The following is a 14,123-nucleotide window of genomic DNA, read 5'->3' on the forward strand; positions in this document are numbered from 1 at the left end:
CCCCCGCATGTGCTACATAGAAGGGTACAGAAATATGGCTCCTAAGGGCAAAAGGAGGAGAAAAAGGGTTATGTGATCCAAGCCCTCCCGAGAGTTTGCCCGGAATAGTCCCAGTTTATGTCTACTGTCCCGATATAATGACTAGAAGTACTCTTCTTCATTTTCCCAGCGTGTCCCAGTTTCAATGATTAAGCATATGGTCACCGTGAGGTACTCACAGAATTCTGGATTAGAGGTTCTCCCTGGGCCCCCCGCCTCCCCCAAGTCCCGTGCCTTTCACACTGTCTCGTGCTTTAACTCCCGTGCAGCTGCCAAGCCAGGCTGAGGAGAGAGGCTGAATTAAAGCTGCTTCCGGGGCGGGAGGCTTCCTGGGTCTACAGGCAGACCAAGGGGCTCAGAAATAAGTAGCAGGGCAAGGGCCAAGACAGGCTCAAGGACAGAGAGAGAAGGCAGACCCGGGAACGTTTCGGAATCCCTCGGCGAAGATGGAAGGAGACAGAGGAGACGCAGAGGTCTGAGAGGGAACGGGGCAGATGGACAGGACAGCCTGGCCGTGTTGAGTCAGGGACGTGGACGCGTCGGTAAGATAGGAACCGTTCTGTTTAACATGCTTTAGAGAGCAGCCGGCGCGACAGCACATGCAGTTAGATACACTGTGCGGACTTGGCAGAGCAAGGAGGCAGGGGAAGAGAGAATGCGTCAAACCAAGGTCGCAGAGCCAGGGACTCTGGGGGGGCGATGAAGGAGTCGGGCACTCACGGGTTAGAAACACAGTGTGCCCCAACCGGAAATCAATTTGTGGTCCATGTCACTCGGGTATGTGGCCATCAGCGTCACAGTGCTACAGCCTGAGTCCCCGGAGGCCTCTGGCCGCCCGGGCTCCTCGAAGCCAGCCCTTCCTCAGGCCCCGAGCCGCAGGCGAGCTCTGCTTCCAGCCGGCACGGCTCGGCCCACGCCCCCCAGGAGGCCGCGTGGGCTCTCAGCCCTCGGGCGCGGGTGGGGGAGCGGCAGGAGCAGGGGGGCTGGGCTCCTCCAGCTGCACATCGTGCAGGTGCACCGTGGGGGTGGCGGGGTCTTTGCCCACGCCTTGGTTTGGGTCGGCCTGGTCGGGGTGGTGCCGGCGCACGTGCTTCACCACCTGGAACTTCTGCTTGGCCTTGTAGCTGCAGAGGCGGCAGAAGAAGGGGTGGCGGTCGGTGTGCGTGAGGGCGTGGTGGCGCAGGCCGGCGGCCCAGCGGAAGGCACGGCGGCACACGTTGCACACGTAGGGTTTGGCCTCGCTGTGCTTGCGGAGGTGGGTGCGCAGCAGGAAGCGTGTCTTGAAAGCCTTGCCGCACTGCTCACACATGAAGGCCCGCGCCTCCCGGTGCCGTGTCTCCTGGTGCACGCGCAGCGCATCGGCCCGGTTGGTGCAGTACTCACACTCGGGACACTGGTATGGCTTCAGCCCTACAGGGCGGGCAGGGCCAACGAACAAAATTACTACCGAAGGGGGCGGAGCAACGTCTCGCGGGCCCAGGAATCACTGAGATCCTGGGACGTGACCCAAGCAGCAAGCTGACTCAGGACCGCACCTCTGGAACACTCCAGCCCCGTCTGACGTTTCCATGCCCTCCTCCTGACACAGCCCCTTGTGTACAATGAGTGCCCAATGAATGCTGCTAACTAACTGGACCCCCGAGTAGCCACCTGAGAGCAATGAATACTCACTCAGATATCCCCAAATGGGAAACTCCAACCCCCTTTTGATCATGGGGTACTCATGGAACTTGGGAATCCATTTAAATAGAACTCCTTGTTCAACTCAAGAAGTAAATGAAAATGCGTAAGAAGAAAGGGGTAGAGGCAAGAGAGTGGCCCTCACAGATGCAGAGTGCCCTGAAATATATCTGGTTATTTCCTTGACATGAGGGCATCCTATGCGTAATACAGGCACGCCGTCATTAGCCGTTTCCTGAGCACCTAAAATTCATGGACTCCATACCCAAGAGAAAAAAAGAAGTTAAAACAGGTGAACCTTCCATGTTCTCCTCGTTACTCCTAATAGTTCCATCGTGTCTGCCGGAACTAAGCAGAACTCCGTCAGTCACAGGTTTATGCTGGGGGTTCTCAATGGGGGGTGGGTGGCCTAGTGCCACGGTCAGCAGGGAAGCTTTTACAAAGTACTCATGTCCAGGCCCTCAGGCTCACCTCTCTCCTGATGCTCATAGGTCTTCAGTGGGTTGGGAAGCTATTCTGGCCAGTCAGCCTCCCCTCTACCCCCAATGTGTGCCCTGAATCTGAGTAAGGACATCCGCCACCTCAGGGAGGTTGGGTGTGCCAGGGAGTGGGGGCTGGGGGGACCCCCTTAGGCCTGTCGAAACCACGCAGACTCACCTGTGTGCTTGGTCATGTGGTACTTGAGCTGGTTGACCCACTTGCACTTGTAGCCACAGTCGGGGCACAGATACTTCCGTTCTTCCTTGTGGATCCGCATGTGGTACTGGAGGAGGGAAGAGCAGAGTATGCCCGGAAAATGCGCACCCTTGGTCCTCAACGGAGGCGCTCCCACCCTCGCCGTACTCCCAAGCGGGCTCCCCGGTCTGGCCACTCTGACGCCACCCTAACCCACTGGGCCTGCCTTTGGGTGCTTAACCCCTAACTCTCAGTCTATTAATCTATAAAACGAGAAAGAGCAAAGGTAACTAGATCTCCTGTTTTGCGAGGATTAAAATTACTGCGTCCAGCATGCAGTAAGTGCTCGATAAATGCTAGCCGTTATCGTCTAGATGACCACCCAACTATTACATGCCTTGGTCGCGGGCCAAGCACGCACGCTGGAATTTCACCTTCGCAACCACCCCGTGAAGCATCACCCCCGGCGCCCCGGGGCCCGCTTTCACAGGGGCTTGGCGGAGGTCCCAGAACTAATGAATAACCGGGAGCCGGGATCCGAGAACGTGAGGAGTTCCCTGGCGGCCCGCGGCCTTACCTTGAGGCGGGAGGGGTCGGCACAGGCGTAGGGACAGAGGTGACAGCGGTAGGGCTTCTCCCCCGTGTGGACGCGGCTGTGCCAGGTGATCTTCTGCCGGTTCTTGGTGCTGTAGGCGCAGTCGGCGCACTTGTAGAGCCGGGTGCCGCCGTGCCCTTTCACGTGGTGGTCCAGCACCAGCTGGTGGCGGCACGCGAAGTCACAAAAGGGGCAGCGCAGGGGGGGCTGGCCGGCCGCCTCGCCCTCGTGCCGCTCCACGTAGTGCTTGACCAGGCCGGCGCGCTCCCGCGCCGCGAAGTCGCACAGCTGGCAGCGGTGGCTGAAGTGCCGCCGCCGCCGGTGCTCGTCCAGGGCCGGCCGGCTGGGGAAGGCCTCCCGGCAGGCCCCGCACTCCAGGCGCGGGTGCTGCTTCCGCGTGTGTCCCCGCAGGCTGGCCGGGCTGGGGCACAGCAGCCCGCAGCGGGCGCAGCGCAGGGGGCCGGCGGCGGCGGCCTCGGCGGCGGGGCCCGGCGCGGCGGGCGGCGGCTCGGGGTGGCGGCGCAGGGCGTGCTGCTTGAGCGCCGTCTCCGAGCTGAACTGGGCCTCGCACTGGGGGCAGGCGAAGGCGGGGGCGCCCCGGTGGCAGCTGTTGACGTGGCGGGTGATGTCGTGGCGCAGGTAGCCGCTGTAGTCGCAGAGCGGGCAGAAGTGGGTGGGCGTCTTGTCGTGGACCCTCAGCCGGTGCAGGCGCAGTTTCGAGTTGGTCCCGAACGTCTGCGGGCAGGCGCTGCAGGGGATGCGGCCCACACCCGTGTGCCGGGACTGATGGGCCTCCAGCCGGTACCGTCGCGTGGTGGAGAAGTCGCAGAAGGGGCACTGATGGGGCTTCACGCCCTCGTGCTTGAGGCGCCGGTGCTGCTGCAGGCAGCGGCTCTGTTTGCAGGTGAAGCCGCAGTCCGCGCACTGAAGCGGGGGCCGGGGCCCGCGGGCCGGCGCGGCGGCGGGGTGCCTCCGCTGCTGGTGGAGCCTCAGGGCGGCGGCGGCGGGGCTGCTGAAAGCGCAGAGGCCACACTGCAGCTCTCCAGGCTCTTGCAGGGGGCAGCCCCGGCTCTGGTGAGTCCTCAGGGCCCGCTCCTGCTGGCAGCTGAAGGGACACGTGGGGCAGGAGAAGCGGGCCCCCTTCTGCTTGGGAGCCAGAGCTGGGTCCCCACTGCCTGGGCTGCACTCCGCGCTCCCCCCGGTCGCGCAGGCCGAGTCCCCGCTGCTCAGAAGGGAGGCCCCTCGCTTTGCTGCCCCGCCGCGTCCCCCCCGGCAGCCTTCGGCCACGTGAGAGGTGATGGAGGAGAGCCGAGAGCACAGGAACGAGCACGAGTTGCAGTGAAACTTGCCCTGCTCGAAGTGGAACTTCTCGGGGGTCTCTGCGGGTGAGGTGCTCCCCGCGGGAGGGGCTGCGGAGACGCAGAGCATGCCAGGAGGCTCCTCTACTTCTTCGGGCTCCTTAGGAAGCGCGGCAGCAGCATCTTTGGGGAGCACCAGCTCTACTTCTAACGGTGCAGGCGGGCACTTCCCACCTTCTGCATCCTCGGAGCCCTGGGTGCCCGGGGGCAGGGGATGCAGACGGAGGGGTGAACCCGGTGTGGGCAAAGCCTTGTTCTTTCTGAGCAGAACGGGGCACTTCTTCAGCAGGTGGGTGCTAAGGCCGCGCTGTTGCTTGAAGCTGGCCCCGCACTCGGGGCACAGCAGGGGCTCTCGGCGGCCCTGGCACCCCGTCCTGGAGTGCACACTCAGGGCCTTCTCCCGGCGGGTAATGAACGGGCAGTGCGGGCAGCGGAAAGCCCGCCCCTCTCCCTGGATCACCACCATCTGAACCCGCCCCTCCAGGACCAGAGCCTCCGCTTGCTCTTTGTCCTGCCTCCGGAGGGCCCTGAGTAAGGACTCTGACTCCGGGAACTGGGGGAGGGGGGCGCTCTCGGCAGCCAGAGCGGCCTTGAAGGTTCCCGCCCAGCTGCCAGGGGGCTCCTCTGAGGAAGGGGCATTTTGGGGGGCCTCAGGAACTGGCTTTTCCAGAACGGGCTTTTCTTCGGCACCCAAGCCAGAAGTTCCGGCACCTTCAAAGGTAGACAGCTGTGTCAAAGTTTCCTCTGGCCCTTCCAGTCTCAGGGGCCCTGAGGCATCCAGGGGCCTGAACGCCACAGGGGCGGTTTCAGCCATCCCCTCAAGGGGTGGCTCGGCCACAGGTTCCAGCTCTACCCCCAGGGCCTCCAGGTGTAGCGTGCAGCCCGCCTCATCGACCTCCGCCGGACTGGGGCTGCCAACCAGCTCGGCCCCCGGCGGAACCTCACTGCCATCCGGTCTGCCGGCGCTCTCCTCCTCACTGGTCTCCGGCGGCGCCGGGTCCAGGGGGGGCTCCACCACGGGCCCAGGGTCACGGTCTGGCCCTGCAGGCTGGGCGGGCGGCTGGCCCGGGGGCTCGGAGTCGGGTGGGGGGGTCGGGCATGGCCCGGGCCCCTCTGGCTCCTGGCCGCCGTAGCGGAGCTGCCACACCTGGTCGCCGGGCACGTAGCCGTGGGCCTTGCGCTTGTGGAAGAAGAGGGTGGTGTTGCTGAAGGTGCGGTAGTCACAGAGGGCGCAGCGGAACTCCCGCAGGCGCGTGTGCTTGCAGTTCTCGTGGCTCAGCAGCGCCTGCTTGTGGCGGCTCTGGTAGCTGCAGTAGCGGCAGGGGTAGAGCGGCGCCGGCGCGCCCGGGTGGTGCTGGGAGGCCATGTGCTTCTGCAGCTCGTACTTCCGCTTGCAGGCGAACGCACACACCTCGCACATCAGGGACTTGCCCTGGTGGCGCAGCTTGTGGCTGCTCAGCTGATCGGCCCGGTGGCAACGATAGGAGCACTGGTTGCATTGGTACCTGGTGAGGAGGAAGGGGGGGTGCGGCAAAGGCGCCGTGATCAATCTCCCGTAACCAATCCGTAAGTACTTCCTGCGGACGAGGCTCTCTGCTCAGCGTCTACTCGTGTCATCTAACTTATTCTTTGCCGCTACCCTACGACATCGGCACCTACTTCCAAGTGAGGAGACTCACGCACAGAGGTCAATGACCTGCCTCAGGTTACAGAAGAAGCGGAGGGCTGACAGCCCAGCTTCAGGGCTTATGTTCCGACCCCTACTCTACATTGCTCCCCACAGGGAAGACAGCATGAATACGCCACCCGCCCTGGACTTGGAAGGAGCTGCCGGGCTGTGGCCCCACCGGGCAGGTGTCTGTGCCTAGAGCCCATTCTCCCACGGAGGCGTGAAAGCTCCGGAAAAACCCCCTGGCCAGCCGTGCCCCAGCGCAGAGGGGAGCCTGCCTGCATGCGGAACGTGGCTAGGATTGGGTTTGCAGGTGCCGTCTCCCGACTTTCCCAGGCCCGGACTCTGTGAGAGCTCAAGGGCCACCTTCACGTCTAGGCCTGGACTCTGGGGCTGTGCTCCCTTCCCTGAGCCCAGGGAGCTCTCCCCAGGCAGACTGGGCCGCAGGCACAGAGGTCAGCTGCAGGCAATGGAGCGGACAGGAGAGGGGCAGAGAGGGGCACTGGGAGGAGTCGCTCTGCGGCCAGGAGAGCACGCTGAGCTCAAGAGGACGCTGGCTTAGCGTCAGCTTCCTGGGCTAGGGAGGGAGGCTCGCGCGCTCCTACCTGAGGTCCCCTGCGTGTTTCCGCATGTGCACACTGAGGTAGTGCTTCCACTTGGTGACGTAGCCACACTCGGTGCACATGTAATCCTTGGCATTGGAGTGGGTCAGCATGTGCTTGGACAGGTAGCTCACGTCTCGGCACGTGAAGTCGCAGAGCTCACACTTGTGAGGTTTCTCACCTTGGGTGCGAGTGGGGGTAGGGATGGGAGGGGCAGAAACACGGGTCAGACGCAGGTGGAGTGAGCACACAGACCACCCCCCCACCCCACTGCCCCCACGCCTGCAAGCTTGCCCTGATGCCCAGCACGAGCGAAAGCTCTTCCCGGCCCTCTCCTCCCCTCCGACATGGAGGAAGCCGGGGGGCAAGTGAAGACCATGCTTTCCACAACCAGCTGGCAAGTCTACCGGGATTTGCTGGGGAGCTTGTTGGCACTAACAGCCGAGTGCTCCACTTAGCCCAATTCCCTTCAGTTTTGCAGAAGAGGAGAAAAAATTAGGCCATACAACATAGTGGTTAAGAATTTGGACTCTGGAGTCCAACCCATTAATAAAGATATTAATAGCTAACAGGTACAGAATGTGCATTACAAAGTGCTCCCTTTTGAGCACTTTATAAAAATGCCCCCTCTTGGGGCACGTGGGTGGCTCAGTCGGTTGGTTAAGCGTCTGCCTCTGGCTCAGGTCATGATTCCAGGGTCCTGGGATCAAGTCCTGCATCCTGCATCGGGCTCCTTGCTCAGCGGGGAGTCTGCTTCTCCCTCTCCCTCTGCCTGCCACTCCCTCTGCTTGTGCTTTCTGACAAATAAATAAATAAAATCTTTAAAAAAAAATGCCTCCTCTTGCTGGCTCTTCCCAACAGCCCTATGAGGCAGGTGCTAGGACTGCCCCATTTTACAGAGAAAGAAGCTGAGGCACAGGGAAACCACAGAGCTAGGAAGTGGTGGTTCAGATCCCAGCTTACTACTACTATGTGGCCTTGGACAGGTCATGTAACCCCTCCCAGTCTGTTTCCTTGCCTCCAAAGAGGGGGCAACAGAAATACTGACTGCTGATGGTTGGTGAGACGATTAAGCGAGACGTCCCAAAGTCCTCCGCGGTGCCCAGCAAGAACACAAGAAAGCTGTCCGTGGAGTTGGGCAAGAGCTCGCACTAAGGGGGCACGTTCCTTCAGGACCCTTCCCTGTGATCCCTGACCCACTCAGCCTGTTTCCCTGTGGTGAAAGGCAAGGGAAATGGTATTCTGGCTCCGGTTCTAACACTAGCTGTGTGATCCCGAAATGGGCCATTTACATGTTCAGTTTCTCTCCTTTACCTGCCTTCCTTGCAAGACTGTTATTACGCATTAAATGAGATAATATAAAAGAAGTCGGCAAACTCTTAGAGATGGGAGATTTTATGAAGGGCCTCCGAAAAATGAGGTCTGGTGACTAAAGCATGCACAGAAATGAACTGTTCACTGGGAGCAATGGCTTTGTCCCAAGCTGCCTAAAAGCTGTCCTCCCAAACTAGAGTCTTTGATGAGATTTTTTTTTTTTTTTTTTAAGATTTTATTTGACAGAGAGAGACAGCGAGAGAGGGAACACAAGCAGGGGGAGTGGGACAGGGAGAAGCAGACTCCCAGCCGAGCAGGGAGCCCGATGCGGGGCTCGATCCCAGGATCCTGGGATCATGACCTGAGCCGAAGGCAGACGCGTAATGACTGAGCCACCCAGGCGCCCCGTTGATGAGATTTTTAAAAAATGTCTTGTCAACCCACTGATGCTTGCCTAGAGATCACAAATGGGATGATGCTGTAGCAGGAAGCCCAATTTGGTTGTCAGTCAAAGCATCGGTATAATGCTGGCAACCAATTAAGGGTCCGCGTCGGCTGCCAAGGCTCTCGCGGGTGTGGATGGCTCAGTCTCCCCACCCACCCCATCTCTCATAGCACGTTCTGCAAACCTAAATCACAAAGGAAGGTATCTCTCCTGCTCTGGGTTTCTCCGCTTTAATAGGCTGGGTACTGACCCCGTCCACGCCTGCCGGAGGGTGAGACACAGCGGCACCACGGTTAGAGCATGGGAGGAGACTGCCTGGATTCCGATCCCAGCTTAACCGTCTTACTAGCCAAGGGACCCTCCACTTACGGCTCCTTTGTAAACTACAAATGGTAGATTTAGCTCTAGGAACACGGGGTCAAAGAAAACAACGGACGCGGAGCCCTTCGTGTGTCTTCGCCATCGCGGGCGGGTTACTGTAGGGGTTATGGTAGGGGCGACTGTAGGGGTAACTGCCGAGGGGCGGGCGGCTCACCCGTGTGCAGCAGCATGTGGCGGATGAGCACCCTCTTGTGGGCAGTGGCGAAGCTGCACTCGGGGCACTGATGGATCTTCTCGTGGGCGTGCATCTTGCCCACGTGGTCCTGGTAGGCCACCGGGTTGAAGGTGGCGAAGGGGCAGAAGGTGCAGCGCAGCTCTTCGCTGCCCGGGTGGCCCTGCTTCTTGTGTTTGCGGAACAGGTGCTTATTGGAGCAGGCAAAGTCACAGTGCGGGCAGTGGAAGGCGTAGTGGCTCTTGTGGTGCGCCTCCATGGCCTCGGCCGTGGCGAAGAGCAGGGGGCAGGCGTGATGGCGGCACTCCACGGCCCGCGCGCCGTGGCTCTCCTTCAGGTGCCTGACAAAGGCCTTGCGGTCGGGGGCCGCGTAGCTGCAGCCCTCCTGAAAGCAGCGAAGGGGCAAGGGCCCCGCGGCGGCCGCCGCCGTGTGGCTCTTGAGGTGCTCCTTCAGGGCCTGGCTGAGGCGGAACTCCTCGCGGCACACGGGGCAGGCGTAGGTGTCCGAGTACAGGTTGGAAATGTCCTCGTGCATGCTAGCCATGTGGCGGTTGAGCGCATTCCTCTCCACCGCGCTGTAATGGCACAGAGGGCAGCGGTGGGCCTTCTGGCCCAGCTCCCGCAGCAGATGGGTCTTGAGCTTGCTCTTACTGGTGAAGAACTTCTGGCAGCTGGGGCACTGGAGGCTGGGGTCTGGGAAGTGGAGATGCAGGTGCTCCACCAGGTGCGTCCGCTTCTTGAAGCAGCGCCTGCACTCTGGGCACATGTGGGTCTTGAAGAGGGACCCGGGGCCAGAAGCCACATCCCCTGGGAGAGGGAAAGGCAGAGAGGGTTGACATCCTCTGGGCGAGGTTGTGTGGGGCCGGGGCTTGCCCAGATGACGGGAGAACCACCCTTTGCCCAGATGCAACATTGCGTGGCCTTTCCCTTTTCTGGGCAGGAAGCCTAACAACAGCATCTCAAACAGCGTCGTCTCAAAAGAGAGACGAGAAATTCAAGTAGTGGGAGAAGCAAAATCACAAGGGTTTCTCTGACCTTGCTGTGGGCCCATCTGAAGTGCTTTACCCAGCCACCTACTATTCCTAAGCCTATGTCCAGAGCTGCTCAAGAGAATAATCTGGATGAAGCATTCTCGTTCTTCCTGCCCTCGTTCACGGGAGTAGGCAGCGGGACCAGCAGGGTTGGTTGGAAGGAAAAGAAACCCACAGAGTGTGTAGAAGGGAAGAGAAGAAGGTCAAGTACTCCTGCTTCTAAACACTGGTTCACTGAGTTCTAGATCGTAGAGAACTGTACAAATCAGATCTTTTCTATTCACTTGACAGTAAACGTGCTTCCTTGTGGGATGGATGGGTTTCGAATGTTGTTCTAGTGAGCTGGAAAACCGGGAAGCAAGGATTCAGAAATAAAATATTCATGGGCCCAATGCCAGACAAGACAGGCTGCTGACCAATAGCCTCTGGTACTTTTATATGATGAATATCACCCTCTCCTTTCCTGCAAAAGAGCTTTCTGCCTGAGGAAAACCAGCCCAGGAGAGCAAACTCTATTGACCCCTACTCTGTGTTTCTACAGTCTTTACCCATTTATCATTTCCCCACTAGACAAATCAAAGTGGAAGGTTAAGAACAAAAGGCTATAAACCAAAGCCCAGAGCCACGATCCATTCCTCCCCACCACCAAGAGGGTCAAGCCTAATCACGTCATTACCTTCTAACTGCTGAGGCCCCTGGCCTTTCTCCAGGGCTTTCTGGGTGTCCTTCAGGGCACCACTCTCCTCTTCTTCCTCCACGTCCTCCTCGTCTGCTGACTCCTGCCTGGGCAAGGGCGTATCTGCTCGTTCTGACGGCTCTTCCTCTCTAGGGGGCAGTTTGGGGGCTGGAGACACATAAAACTTGATAATGTCTACAGGAGCCAACAACAGCAGCGGCTGCTTGTACTGCTGCTCTTCCTGGCTGGCAGGACCACCCCCTCCCCATTTAGTGGAAGAGAACCTTGCACTTGGATTTGAGGTCTATACATTTATTACCACTCACGGCAGACAGAGGAAGACCAGGAGCTAAGCTATCATTAATGCTCCAACCTAAAGCAAATCAAACCTCAGATAACACCATCCTCAGACCCCTTGAAGGCAAGGGCTTTGAGATCACTGTGGGGGAAGGCGGCTGGAAGGTAAAGAATGGGTAGACTGCACTTCCCTCGCTCGGGTTCCCAGGGCTAATGGCCGGTGGCCCAGTGCAGGTGAACATAGCCTGACCTCTAAACTGGTCTACTAAGAAGCCTAACTCAGCAATTCAGGGTCACTCCCTCTCCCCTCCAATTCATCGCTTCTACCTCTCCACGGAGGCAGTTGCTTCAATAAGGCAAAGACGTAGGACTATATCCCAGGAAAGAGGGGTCTTCTCTTTGGGAACACAGCACCAAGCAGTCTTAGCAAGCCTAGGTCTCTCAGCAGAATCCTGGCCTCTCCTGGCCTATTTCTTCCTCCTCCTCCTCTATTCACCTCATGCCTTCTTTTTGAGACCAAGAGGAGTAAGAATCAGTGAAGTACCACCCCTCATTGAAGGCTTCTTTTTAAAATAACCCCAGCTTCTCTGGCCCAATCCCACTTGCTCTAACAGGAAGTCTACAGGCATTCCACCAGTGGCTACAGCCGCTGACAGTATTTTAGCTTTTGCCCTCAGAAAGTTCTGAAATGAATCAAAAAAAGAATCATCATCAAGTAACTTCAAAGCCACAGTGTTGCCAAAGCCAAATTTCACTCATTGTCATGGACAAAGACTTCCTCTTTGTCTCATATATTCTGACTGGCACAAGGTTTCAAGAGGCCTTCCCATGTCCATCAGTAATTCTGCCCTCCTGAACCATTGCTCCAGAGTCCCTTGCATTCATGCACACGTTCATGGCACTGGAACCAACCGCCTCTCCTACAGGACTGACCGTGGCCGCGTTCCAGGCAAGGGACTGCTGGGCCTTGGCCTCATACCTGGCAGCAGCTCCTGGGATGGAGGACTCTGCTGGGCAGACAGTTCTCCCTGCGTCCCGGCCCCGTGGTTCCGCTGATGCTGCCGGAAGAGCTTGACGTTGGAGCCCATGAAGCTGCAGTGGTTGCAGTGGAAAGGGTAATGGGCCTGCCGGTGCAGCTCCATGCCCTGCTGGCTCCCAAAGAGCAGGGGGCAGCCCCGGAAAGAACACGGCACAGGAACTGCGGTGTGGGCCAGCCTCAGGTGGTGCTGCAGACCCTTGCGATCTTCTGCCAAGAACGCACAGCCAGACTCCGGGCAGGGGAAGGTGTCGGGAGTGCTCCGGTGACTCTTGAAGTGGCTCTTCAGGGCCTGGGGTTGGGCAAACTCCTGTCTACACACAGGGCACGGCAGGGGGCTATCTGGTGGGCCCTGGCCCTGAGGAGGGCCAGAGAGAGGGAGGTTGCTGGGGGTCAGCTCTACAGGGCATGGGGGGCCAGAGAGGTCCGCTAGAGGCTGTATAAGGGTCTCAGTGCACTGGTGCAGGGCCAGCAGAGTGGGCTCTGCGAAGCTCTGCTCACAGCGCTCACAGAAGTACACCTCCACCACCTTTACCAGGACACCTGCAGGCAGAGGACCGACAGAGAAAGGCACAGAATCAGATGGAACGAGACTCTCAGGCGTTAGCTACCAGTAGAAAATGTGGGTGAATCTTTTAATATTGGTGGAGTGGAGATGGACCTTAAGTCTTCTCCCCGGAGTGTAAGCCCCATGAGGTCAGGGACAGTCAATATGCACATGTACCTGGGTTCCCAGTAGGTAGCACCATATTTGGCATAAAACGGGTATTTAATAAACATTGCTGAATGAATACAATAAGCAGTAACCAAATCCAGAAAGCATTACGAAAAGGCAATACGTTTTGCCCTCAGGAAAAATTAGGAGCTTTCAAAAGAAGAAAATGACAATCTGGGGATAATATCTGCAGTTTAAATGACAAAGTGTTACTTTTTACATTCTGTAAAGAGATTTTTTTTCAAAGGCACAGTAATTCATAAAATGGAGAACATCTGTTTTCAAAAGACCCAAATCGTGTTCATAGTAATCACTGTCATTTCTTAAGCAATGGGCAGGACCTTGATAAAGAAAGACTTAGGAAACACGCACTTGGTCTTCTAGCTGCCCTACGAGAGGAGGGACCCAGAGTTCTGGGAGGTGAAGGCTGTTGCACTTGTTAAGACCCCAGCCCAGGTTTGTGCCAGGTCTACTCTGGTGGTTCTTTTTTTCTTTATCATTTCTTTGTTTAAAGAAAAATTCAGTGCAACAATTCAAATGACATGGATGTAACTACAGAAAGAATAACCAACCTCACCCTTACACACACAATTTGGTCTATATTGTTTTAGGCCTTTCTGAATCATTTCTCTGCAATTTGCTTCCCCCCCACACCCACTTGCTATAGATCAGATACTTTCTTCTATGAATACCTTCAGATCTAGTATTTTTTTTGTCCAGTTCATAGTACTTCCAAGCATGAACAGGTCAAAATGAGGTCTTGCCTTTACTGATGGACATTTGGGTTATTTGCAACCCTTGTAAATAAAGCGGCTCTAGACATCCTTACCCCTGTATTCTTGTGCATGCGTGTGAGCACTTTCTAGAGGACAGAGCCCTAGGAAATGGAATTACTGGGTCAGAGTATGCATATTTTCAAATCTGTTATGTAGATAAATTGACCTTCAAAAGATTATGCTAAATTTATACTCTCTGTAAGCTATAAGACAGTATCTGTTTTCCCACCAACGCTAGGTATTATAAAAAATGTTTAATTTTTGCCAAAGTTGAGAAACAACAATGGCATATCATAATTATTATTTTTTTAAGTTTTTTTTTTTTTAGTAATCTCTACATCCAACATGGGGCTTCAACTCACAACCCTGACATCAAGAGTCACATGCTCAGGCGGCTGGATGGCTTAGTCAGTTAAGCGTCTGCCTTCAGCTCGGGTCATGATCCCAGGGTCCTGGGATCGAGTCCCATATCAGGCTCCCCACTCAGCAGGGAGTCTACTTCTCCCTCTCCCTCTGCCCCTCCTCCCTGCTTGTGTGCTGTCTCTCTCTTGCAAAAATAAATAAAAAAAAAAAAAAAAAAAAAAAAGTCACATGCTCTTCCAACTAAGCCAGCCAAGCACCCCTCGTAATTATTTTTAACTGGAATTTGTGTGTTAGTGAGA

General features: G+C 57.2%; 1 protein-coding gene across 4 annotated transcripts in view; it reads right to left on the minus strand.

Annotated features, from left to right (window-relative positions):
- The window catches only part of ZNF142 (zinc finger protein 142), a 30,790-nt gene that overhangs the window by 13,027 nt on the left and 3,640 nt on the right, over nt 1-14,123 (minus strand). For 3 of the 4 annotated variants that reach the window (XM_045867987.3, XM_045867986.3, XM_054506014.2), the window contains exons 3-9: nt 11,914-12,513; nt 10,638-10,805; nt 8,913-9,737; nt 6,622-6,799; nt 2,972-5,852; nt 2,377-2,482; nt 10-1,449 (exon numbers count right to left, since the gene is read on the minus strand). In XM_045867987.3, coding sequence (XP_045723943.1) covers nt 980-1,449; nt 2,377-2,482; nt 2,972-5,852; nt 6,622-6,799; nt 8,913-9,737; nt 10,638-10,805; nt 11,914-12,513 — 5,228 coding nt within the window. In that variant the 3' untranslated portion in view covers nt 10-979. Of the gene's footprint in view, nt 1-9; nt 1,450-2,376; nt 2,483-2,971; nt 5,853-6,621; nt 6,800-8,912; nt 9,738-10,637; nt 10,806-11,913; nt 12,514-14,123 lie in introns of those variants that run through there. The other variant, XM_064587044.1, reaches the window with a different exon arrangement.

Source organism: Mirounga angustirostris, unplaced genomic scaffold (genome assembly GCF_029215605.1).
Source record: "Mirounga angustirostris isolate CCGP_5_RB_7025 unplaced genomic scaffold, mMirAng1.0.hap1 SCAF_3, whole genome shotgun sequence".
Classification (NCBI taxonomy): domain Eukaryota; kingdom Metazoa; phylum Chordata; class Mammalia; order Carnivora; family Phocidae; genus Mirounga; species Mirounga angustirostris.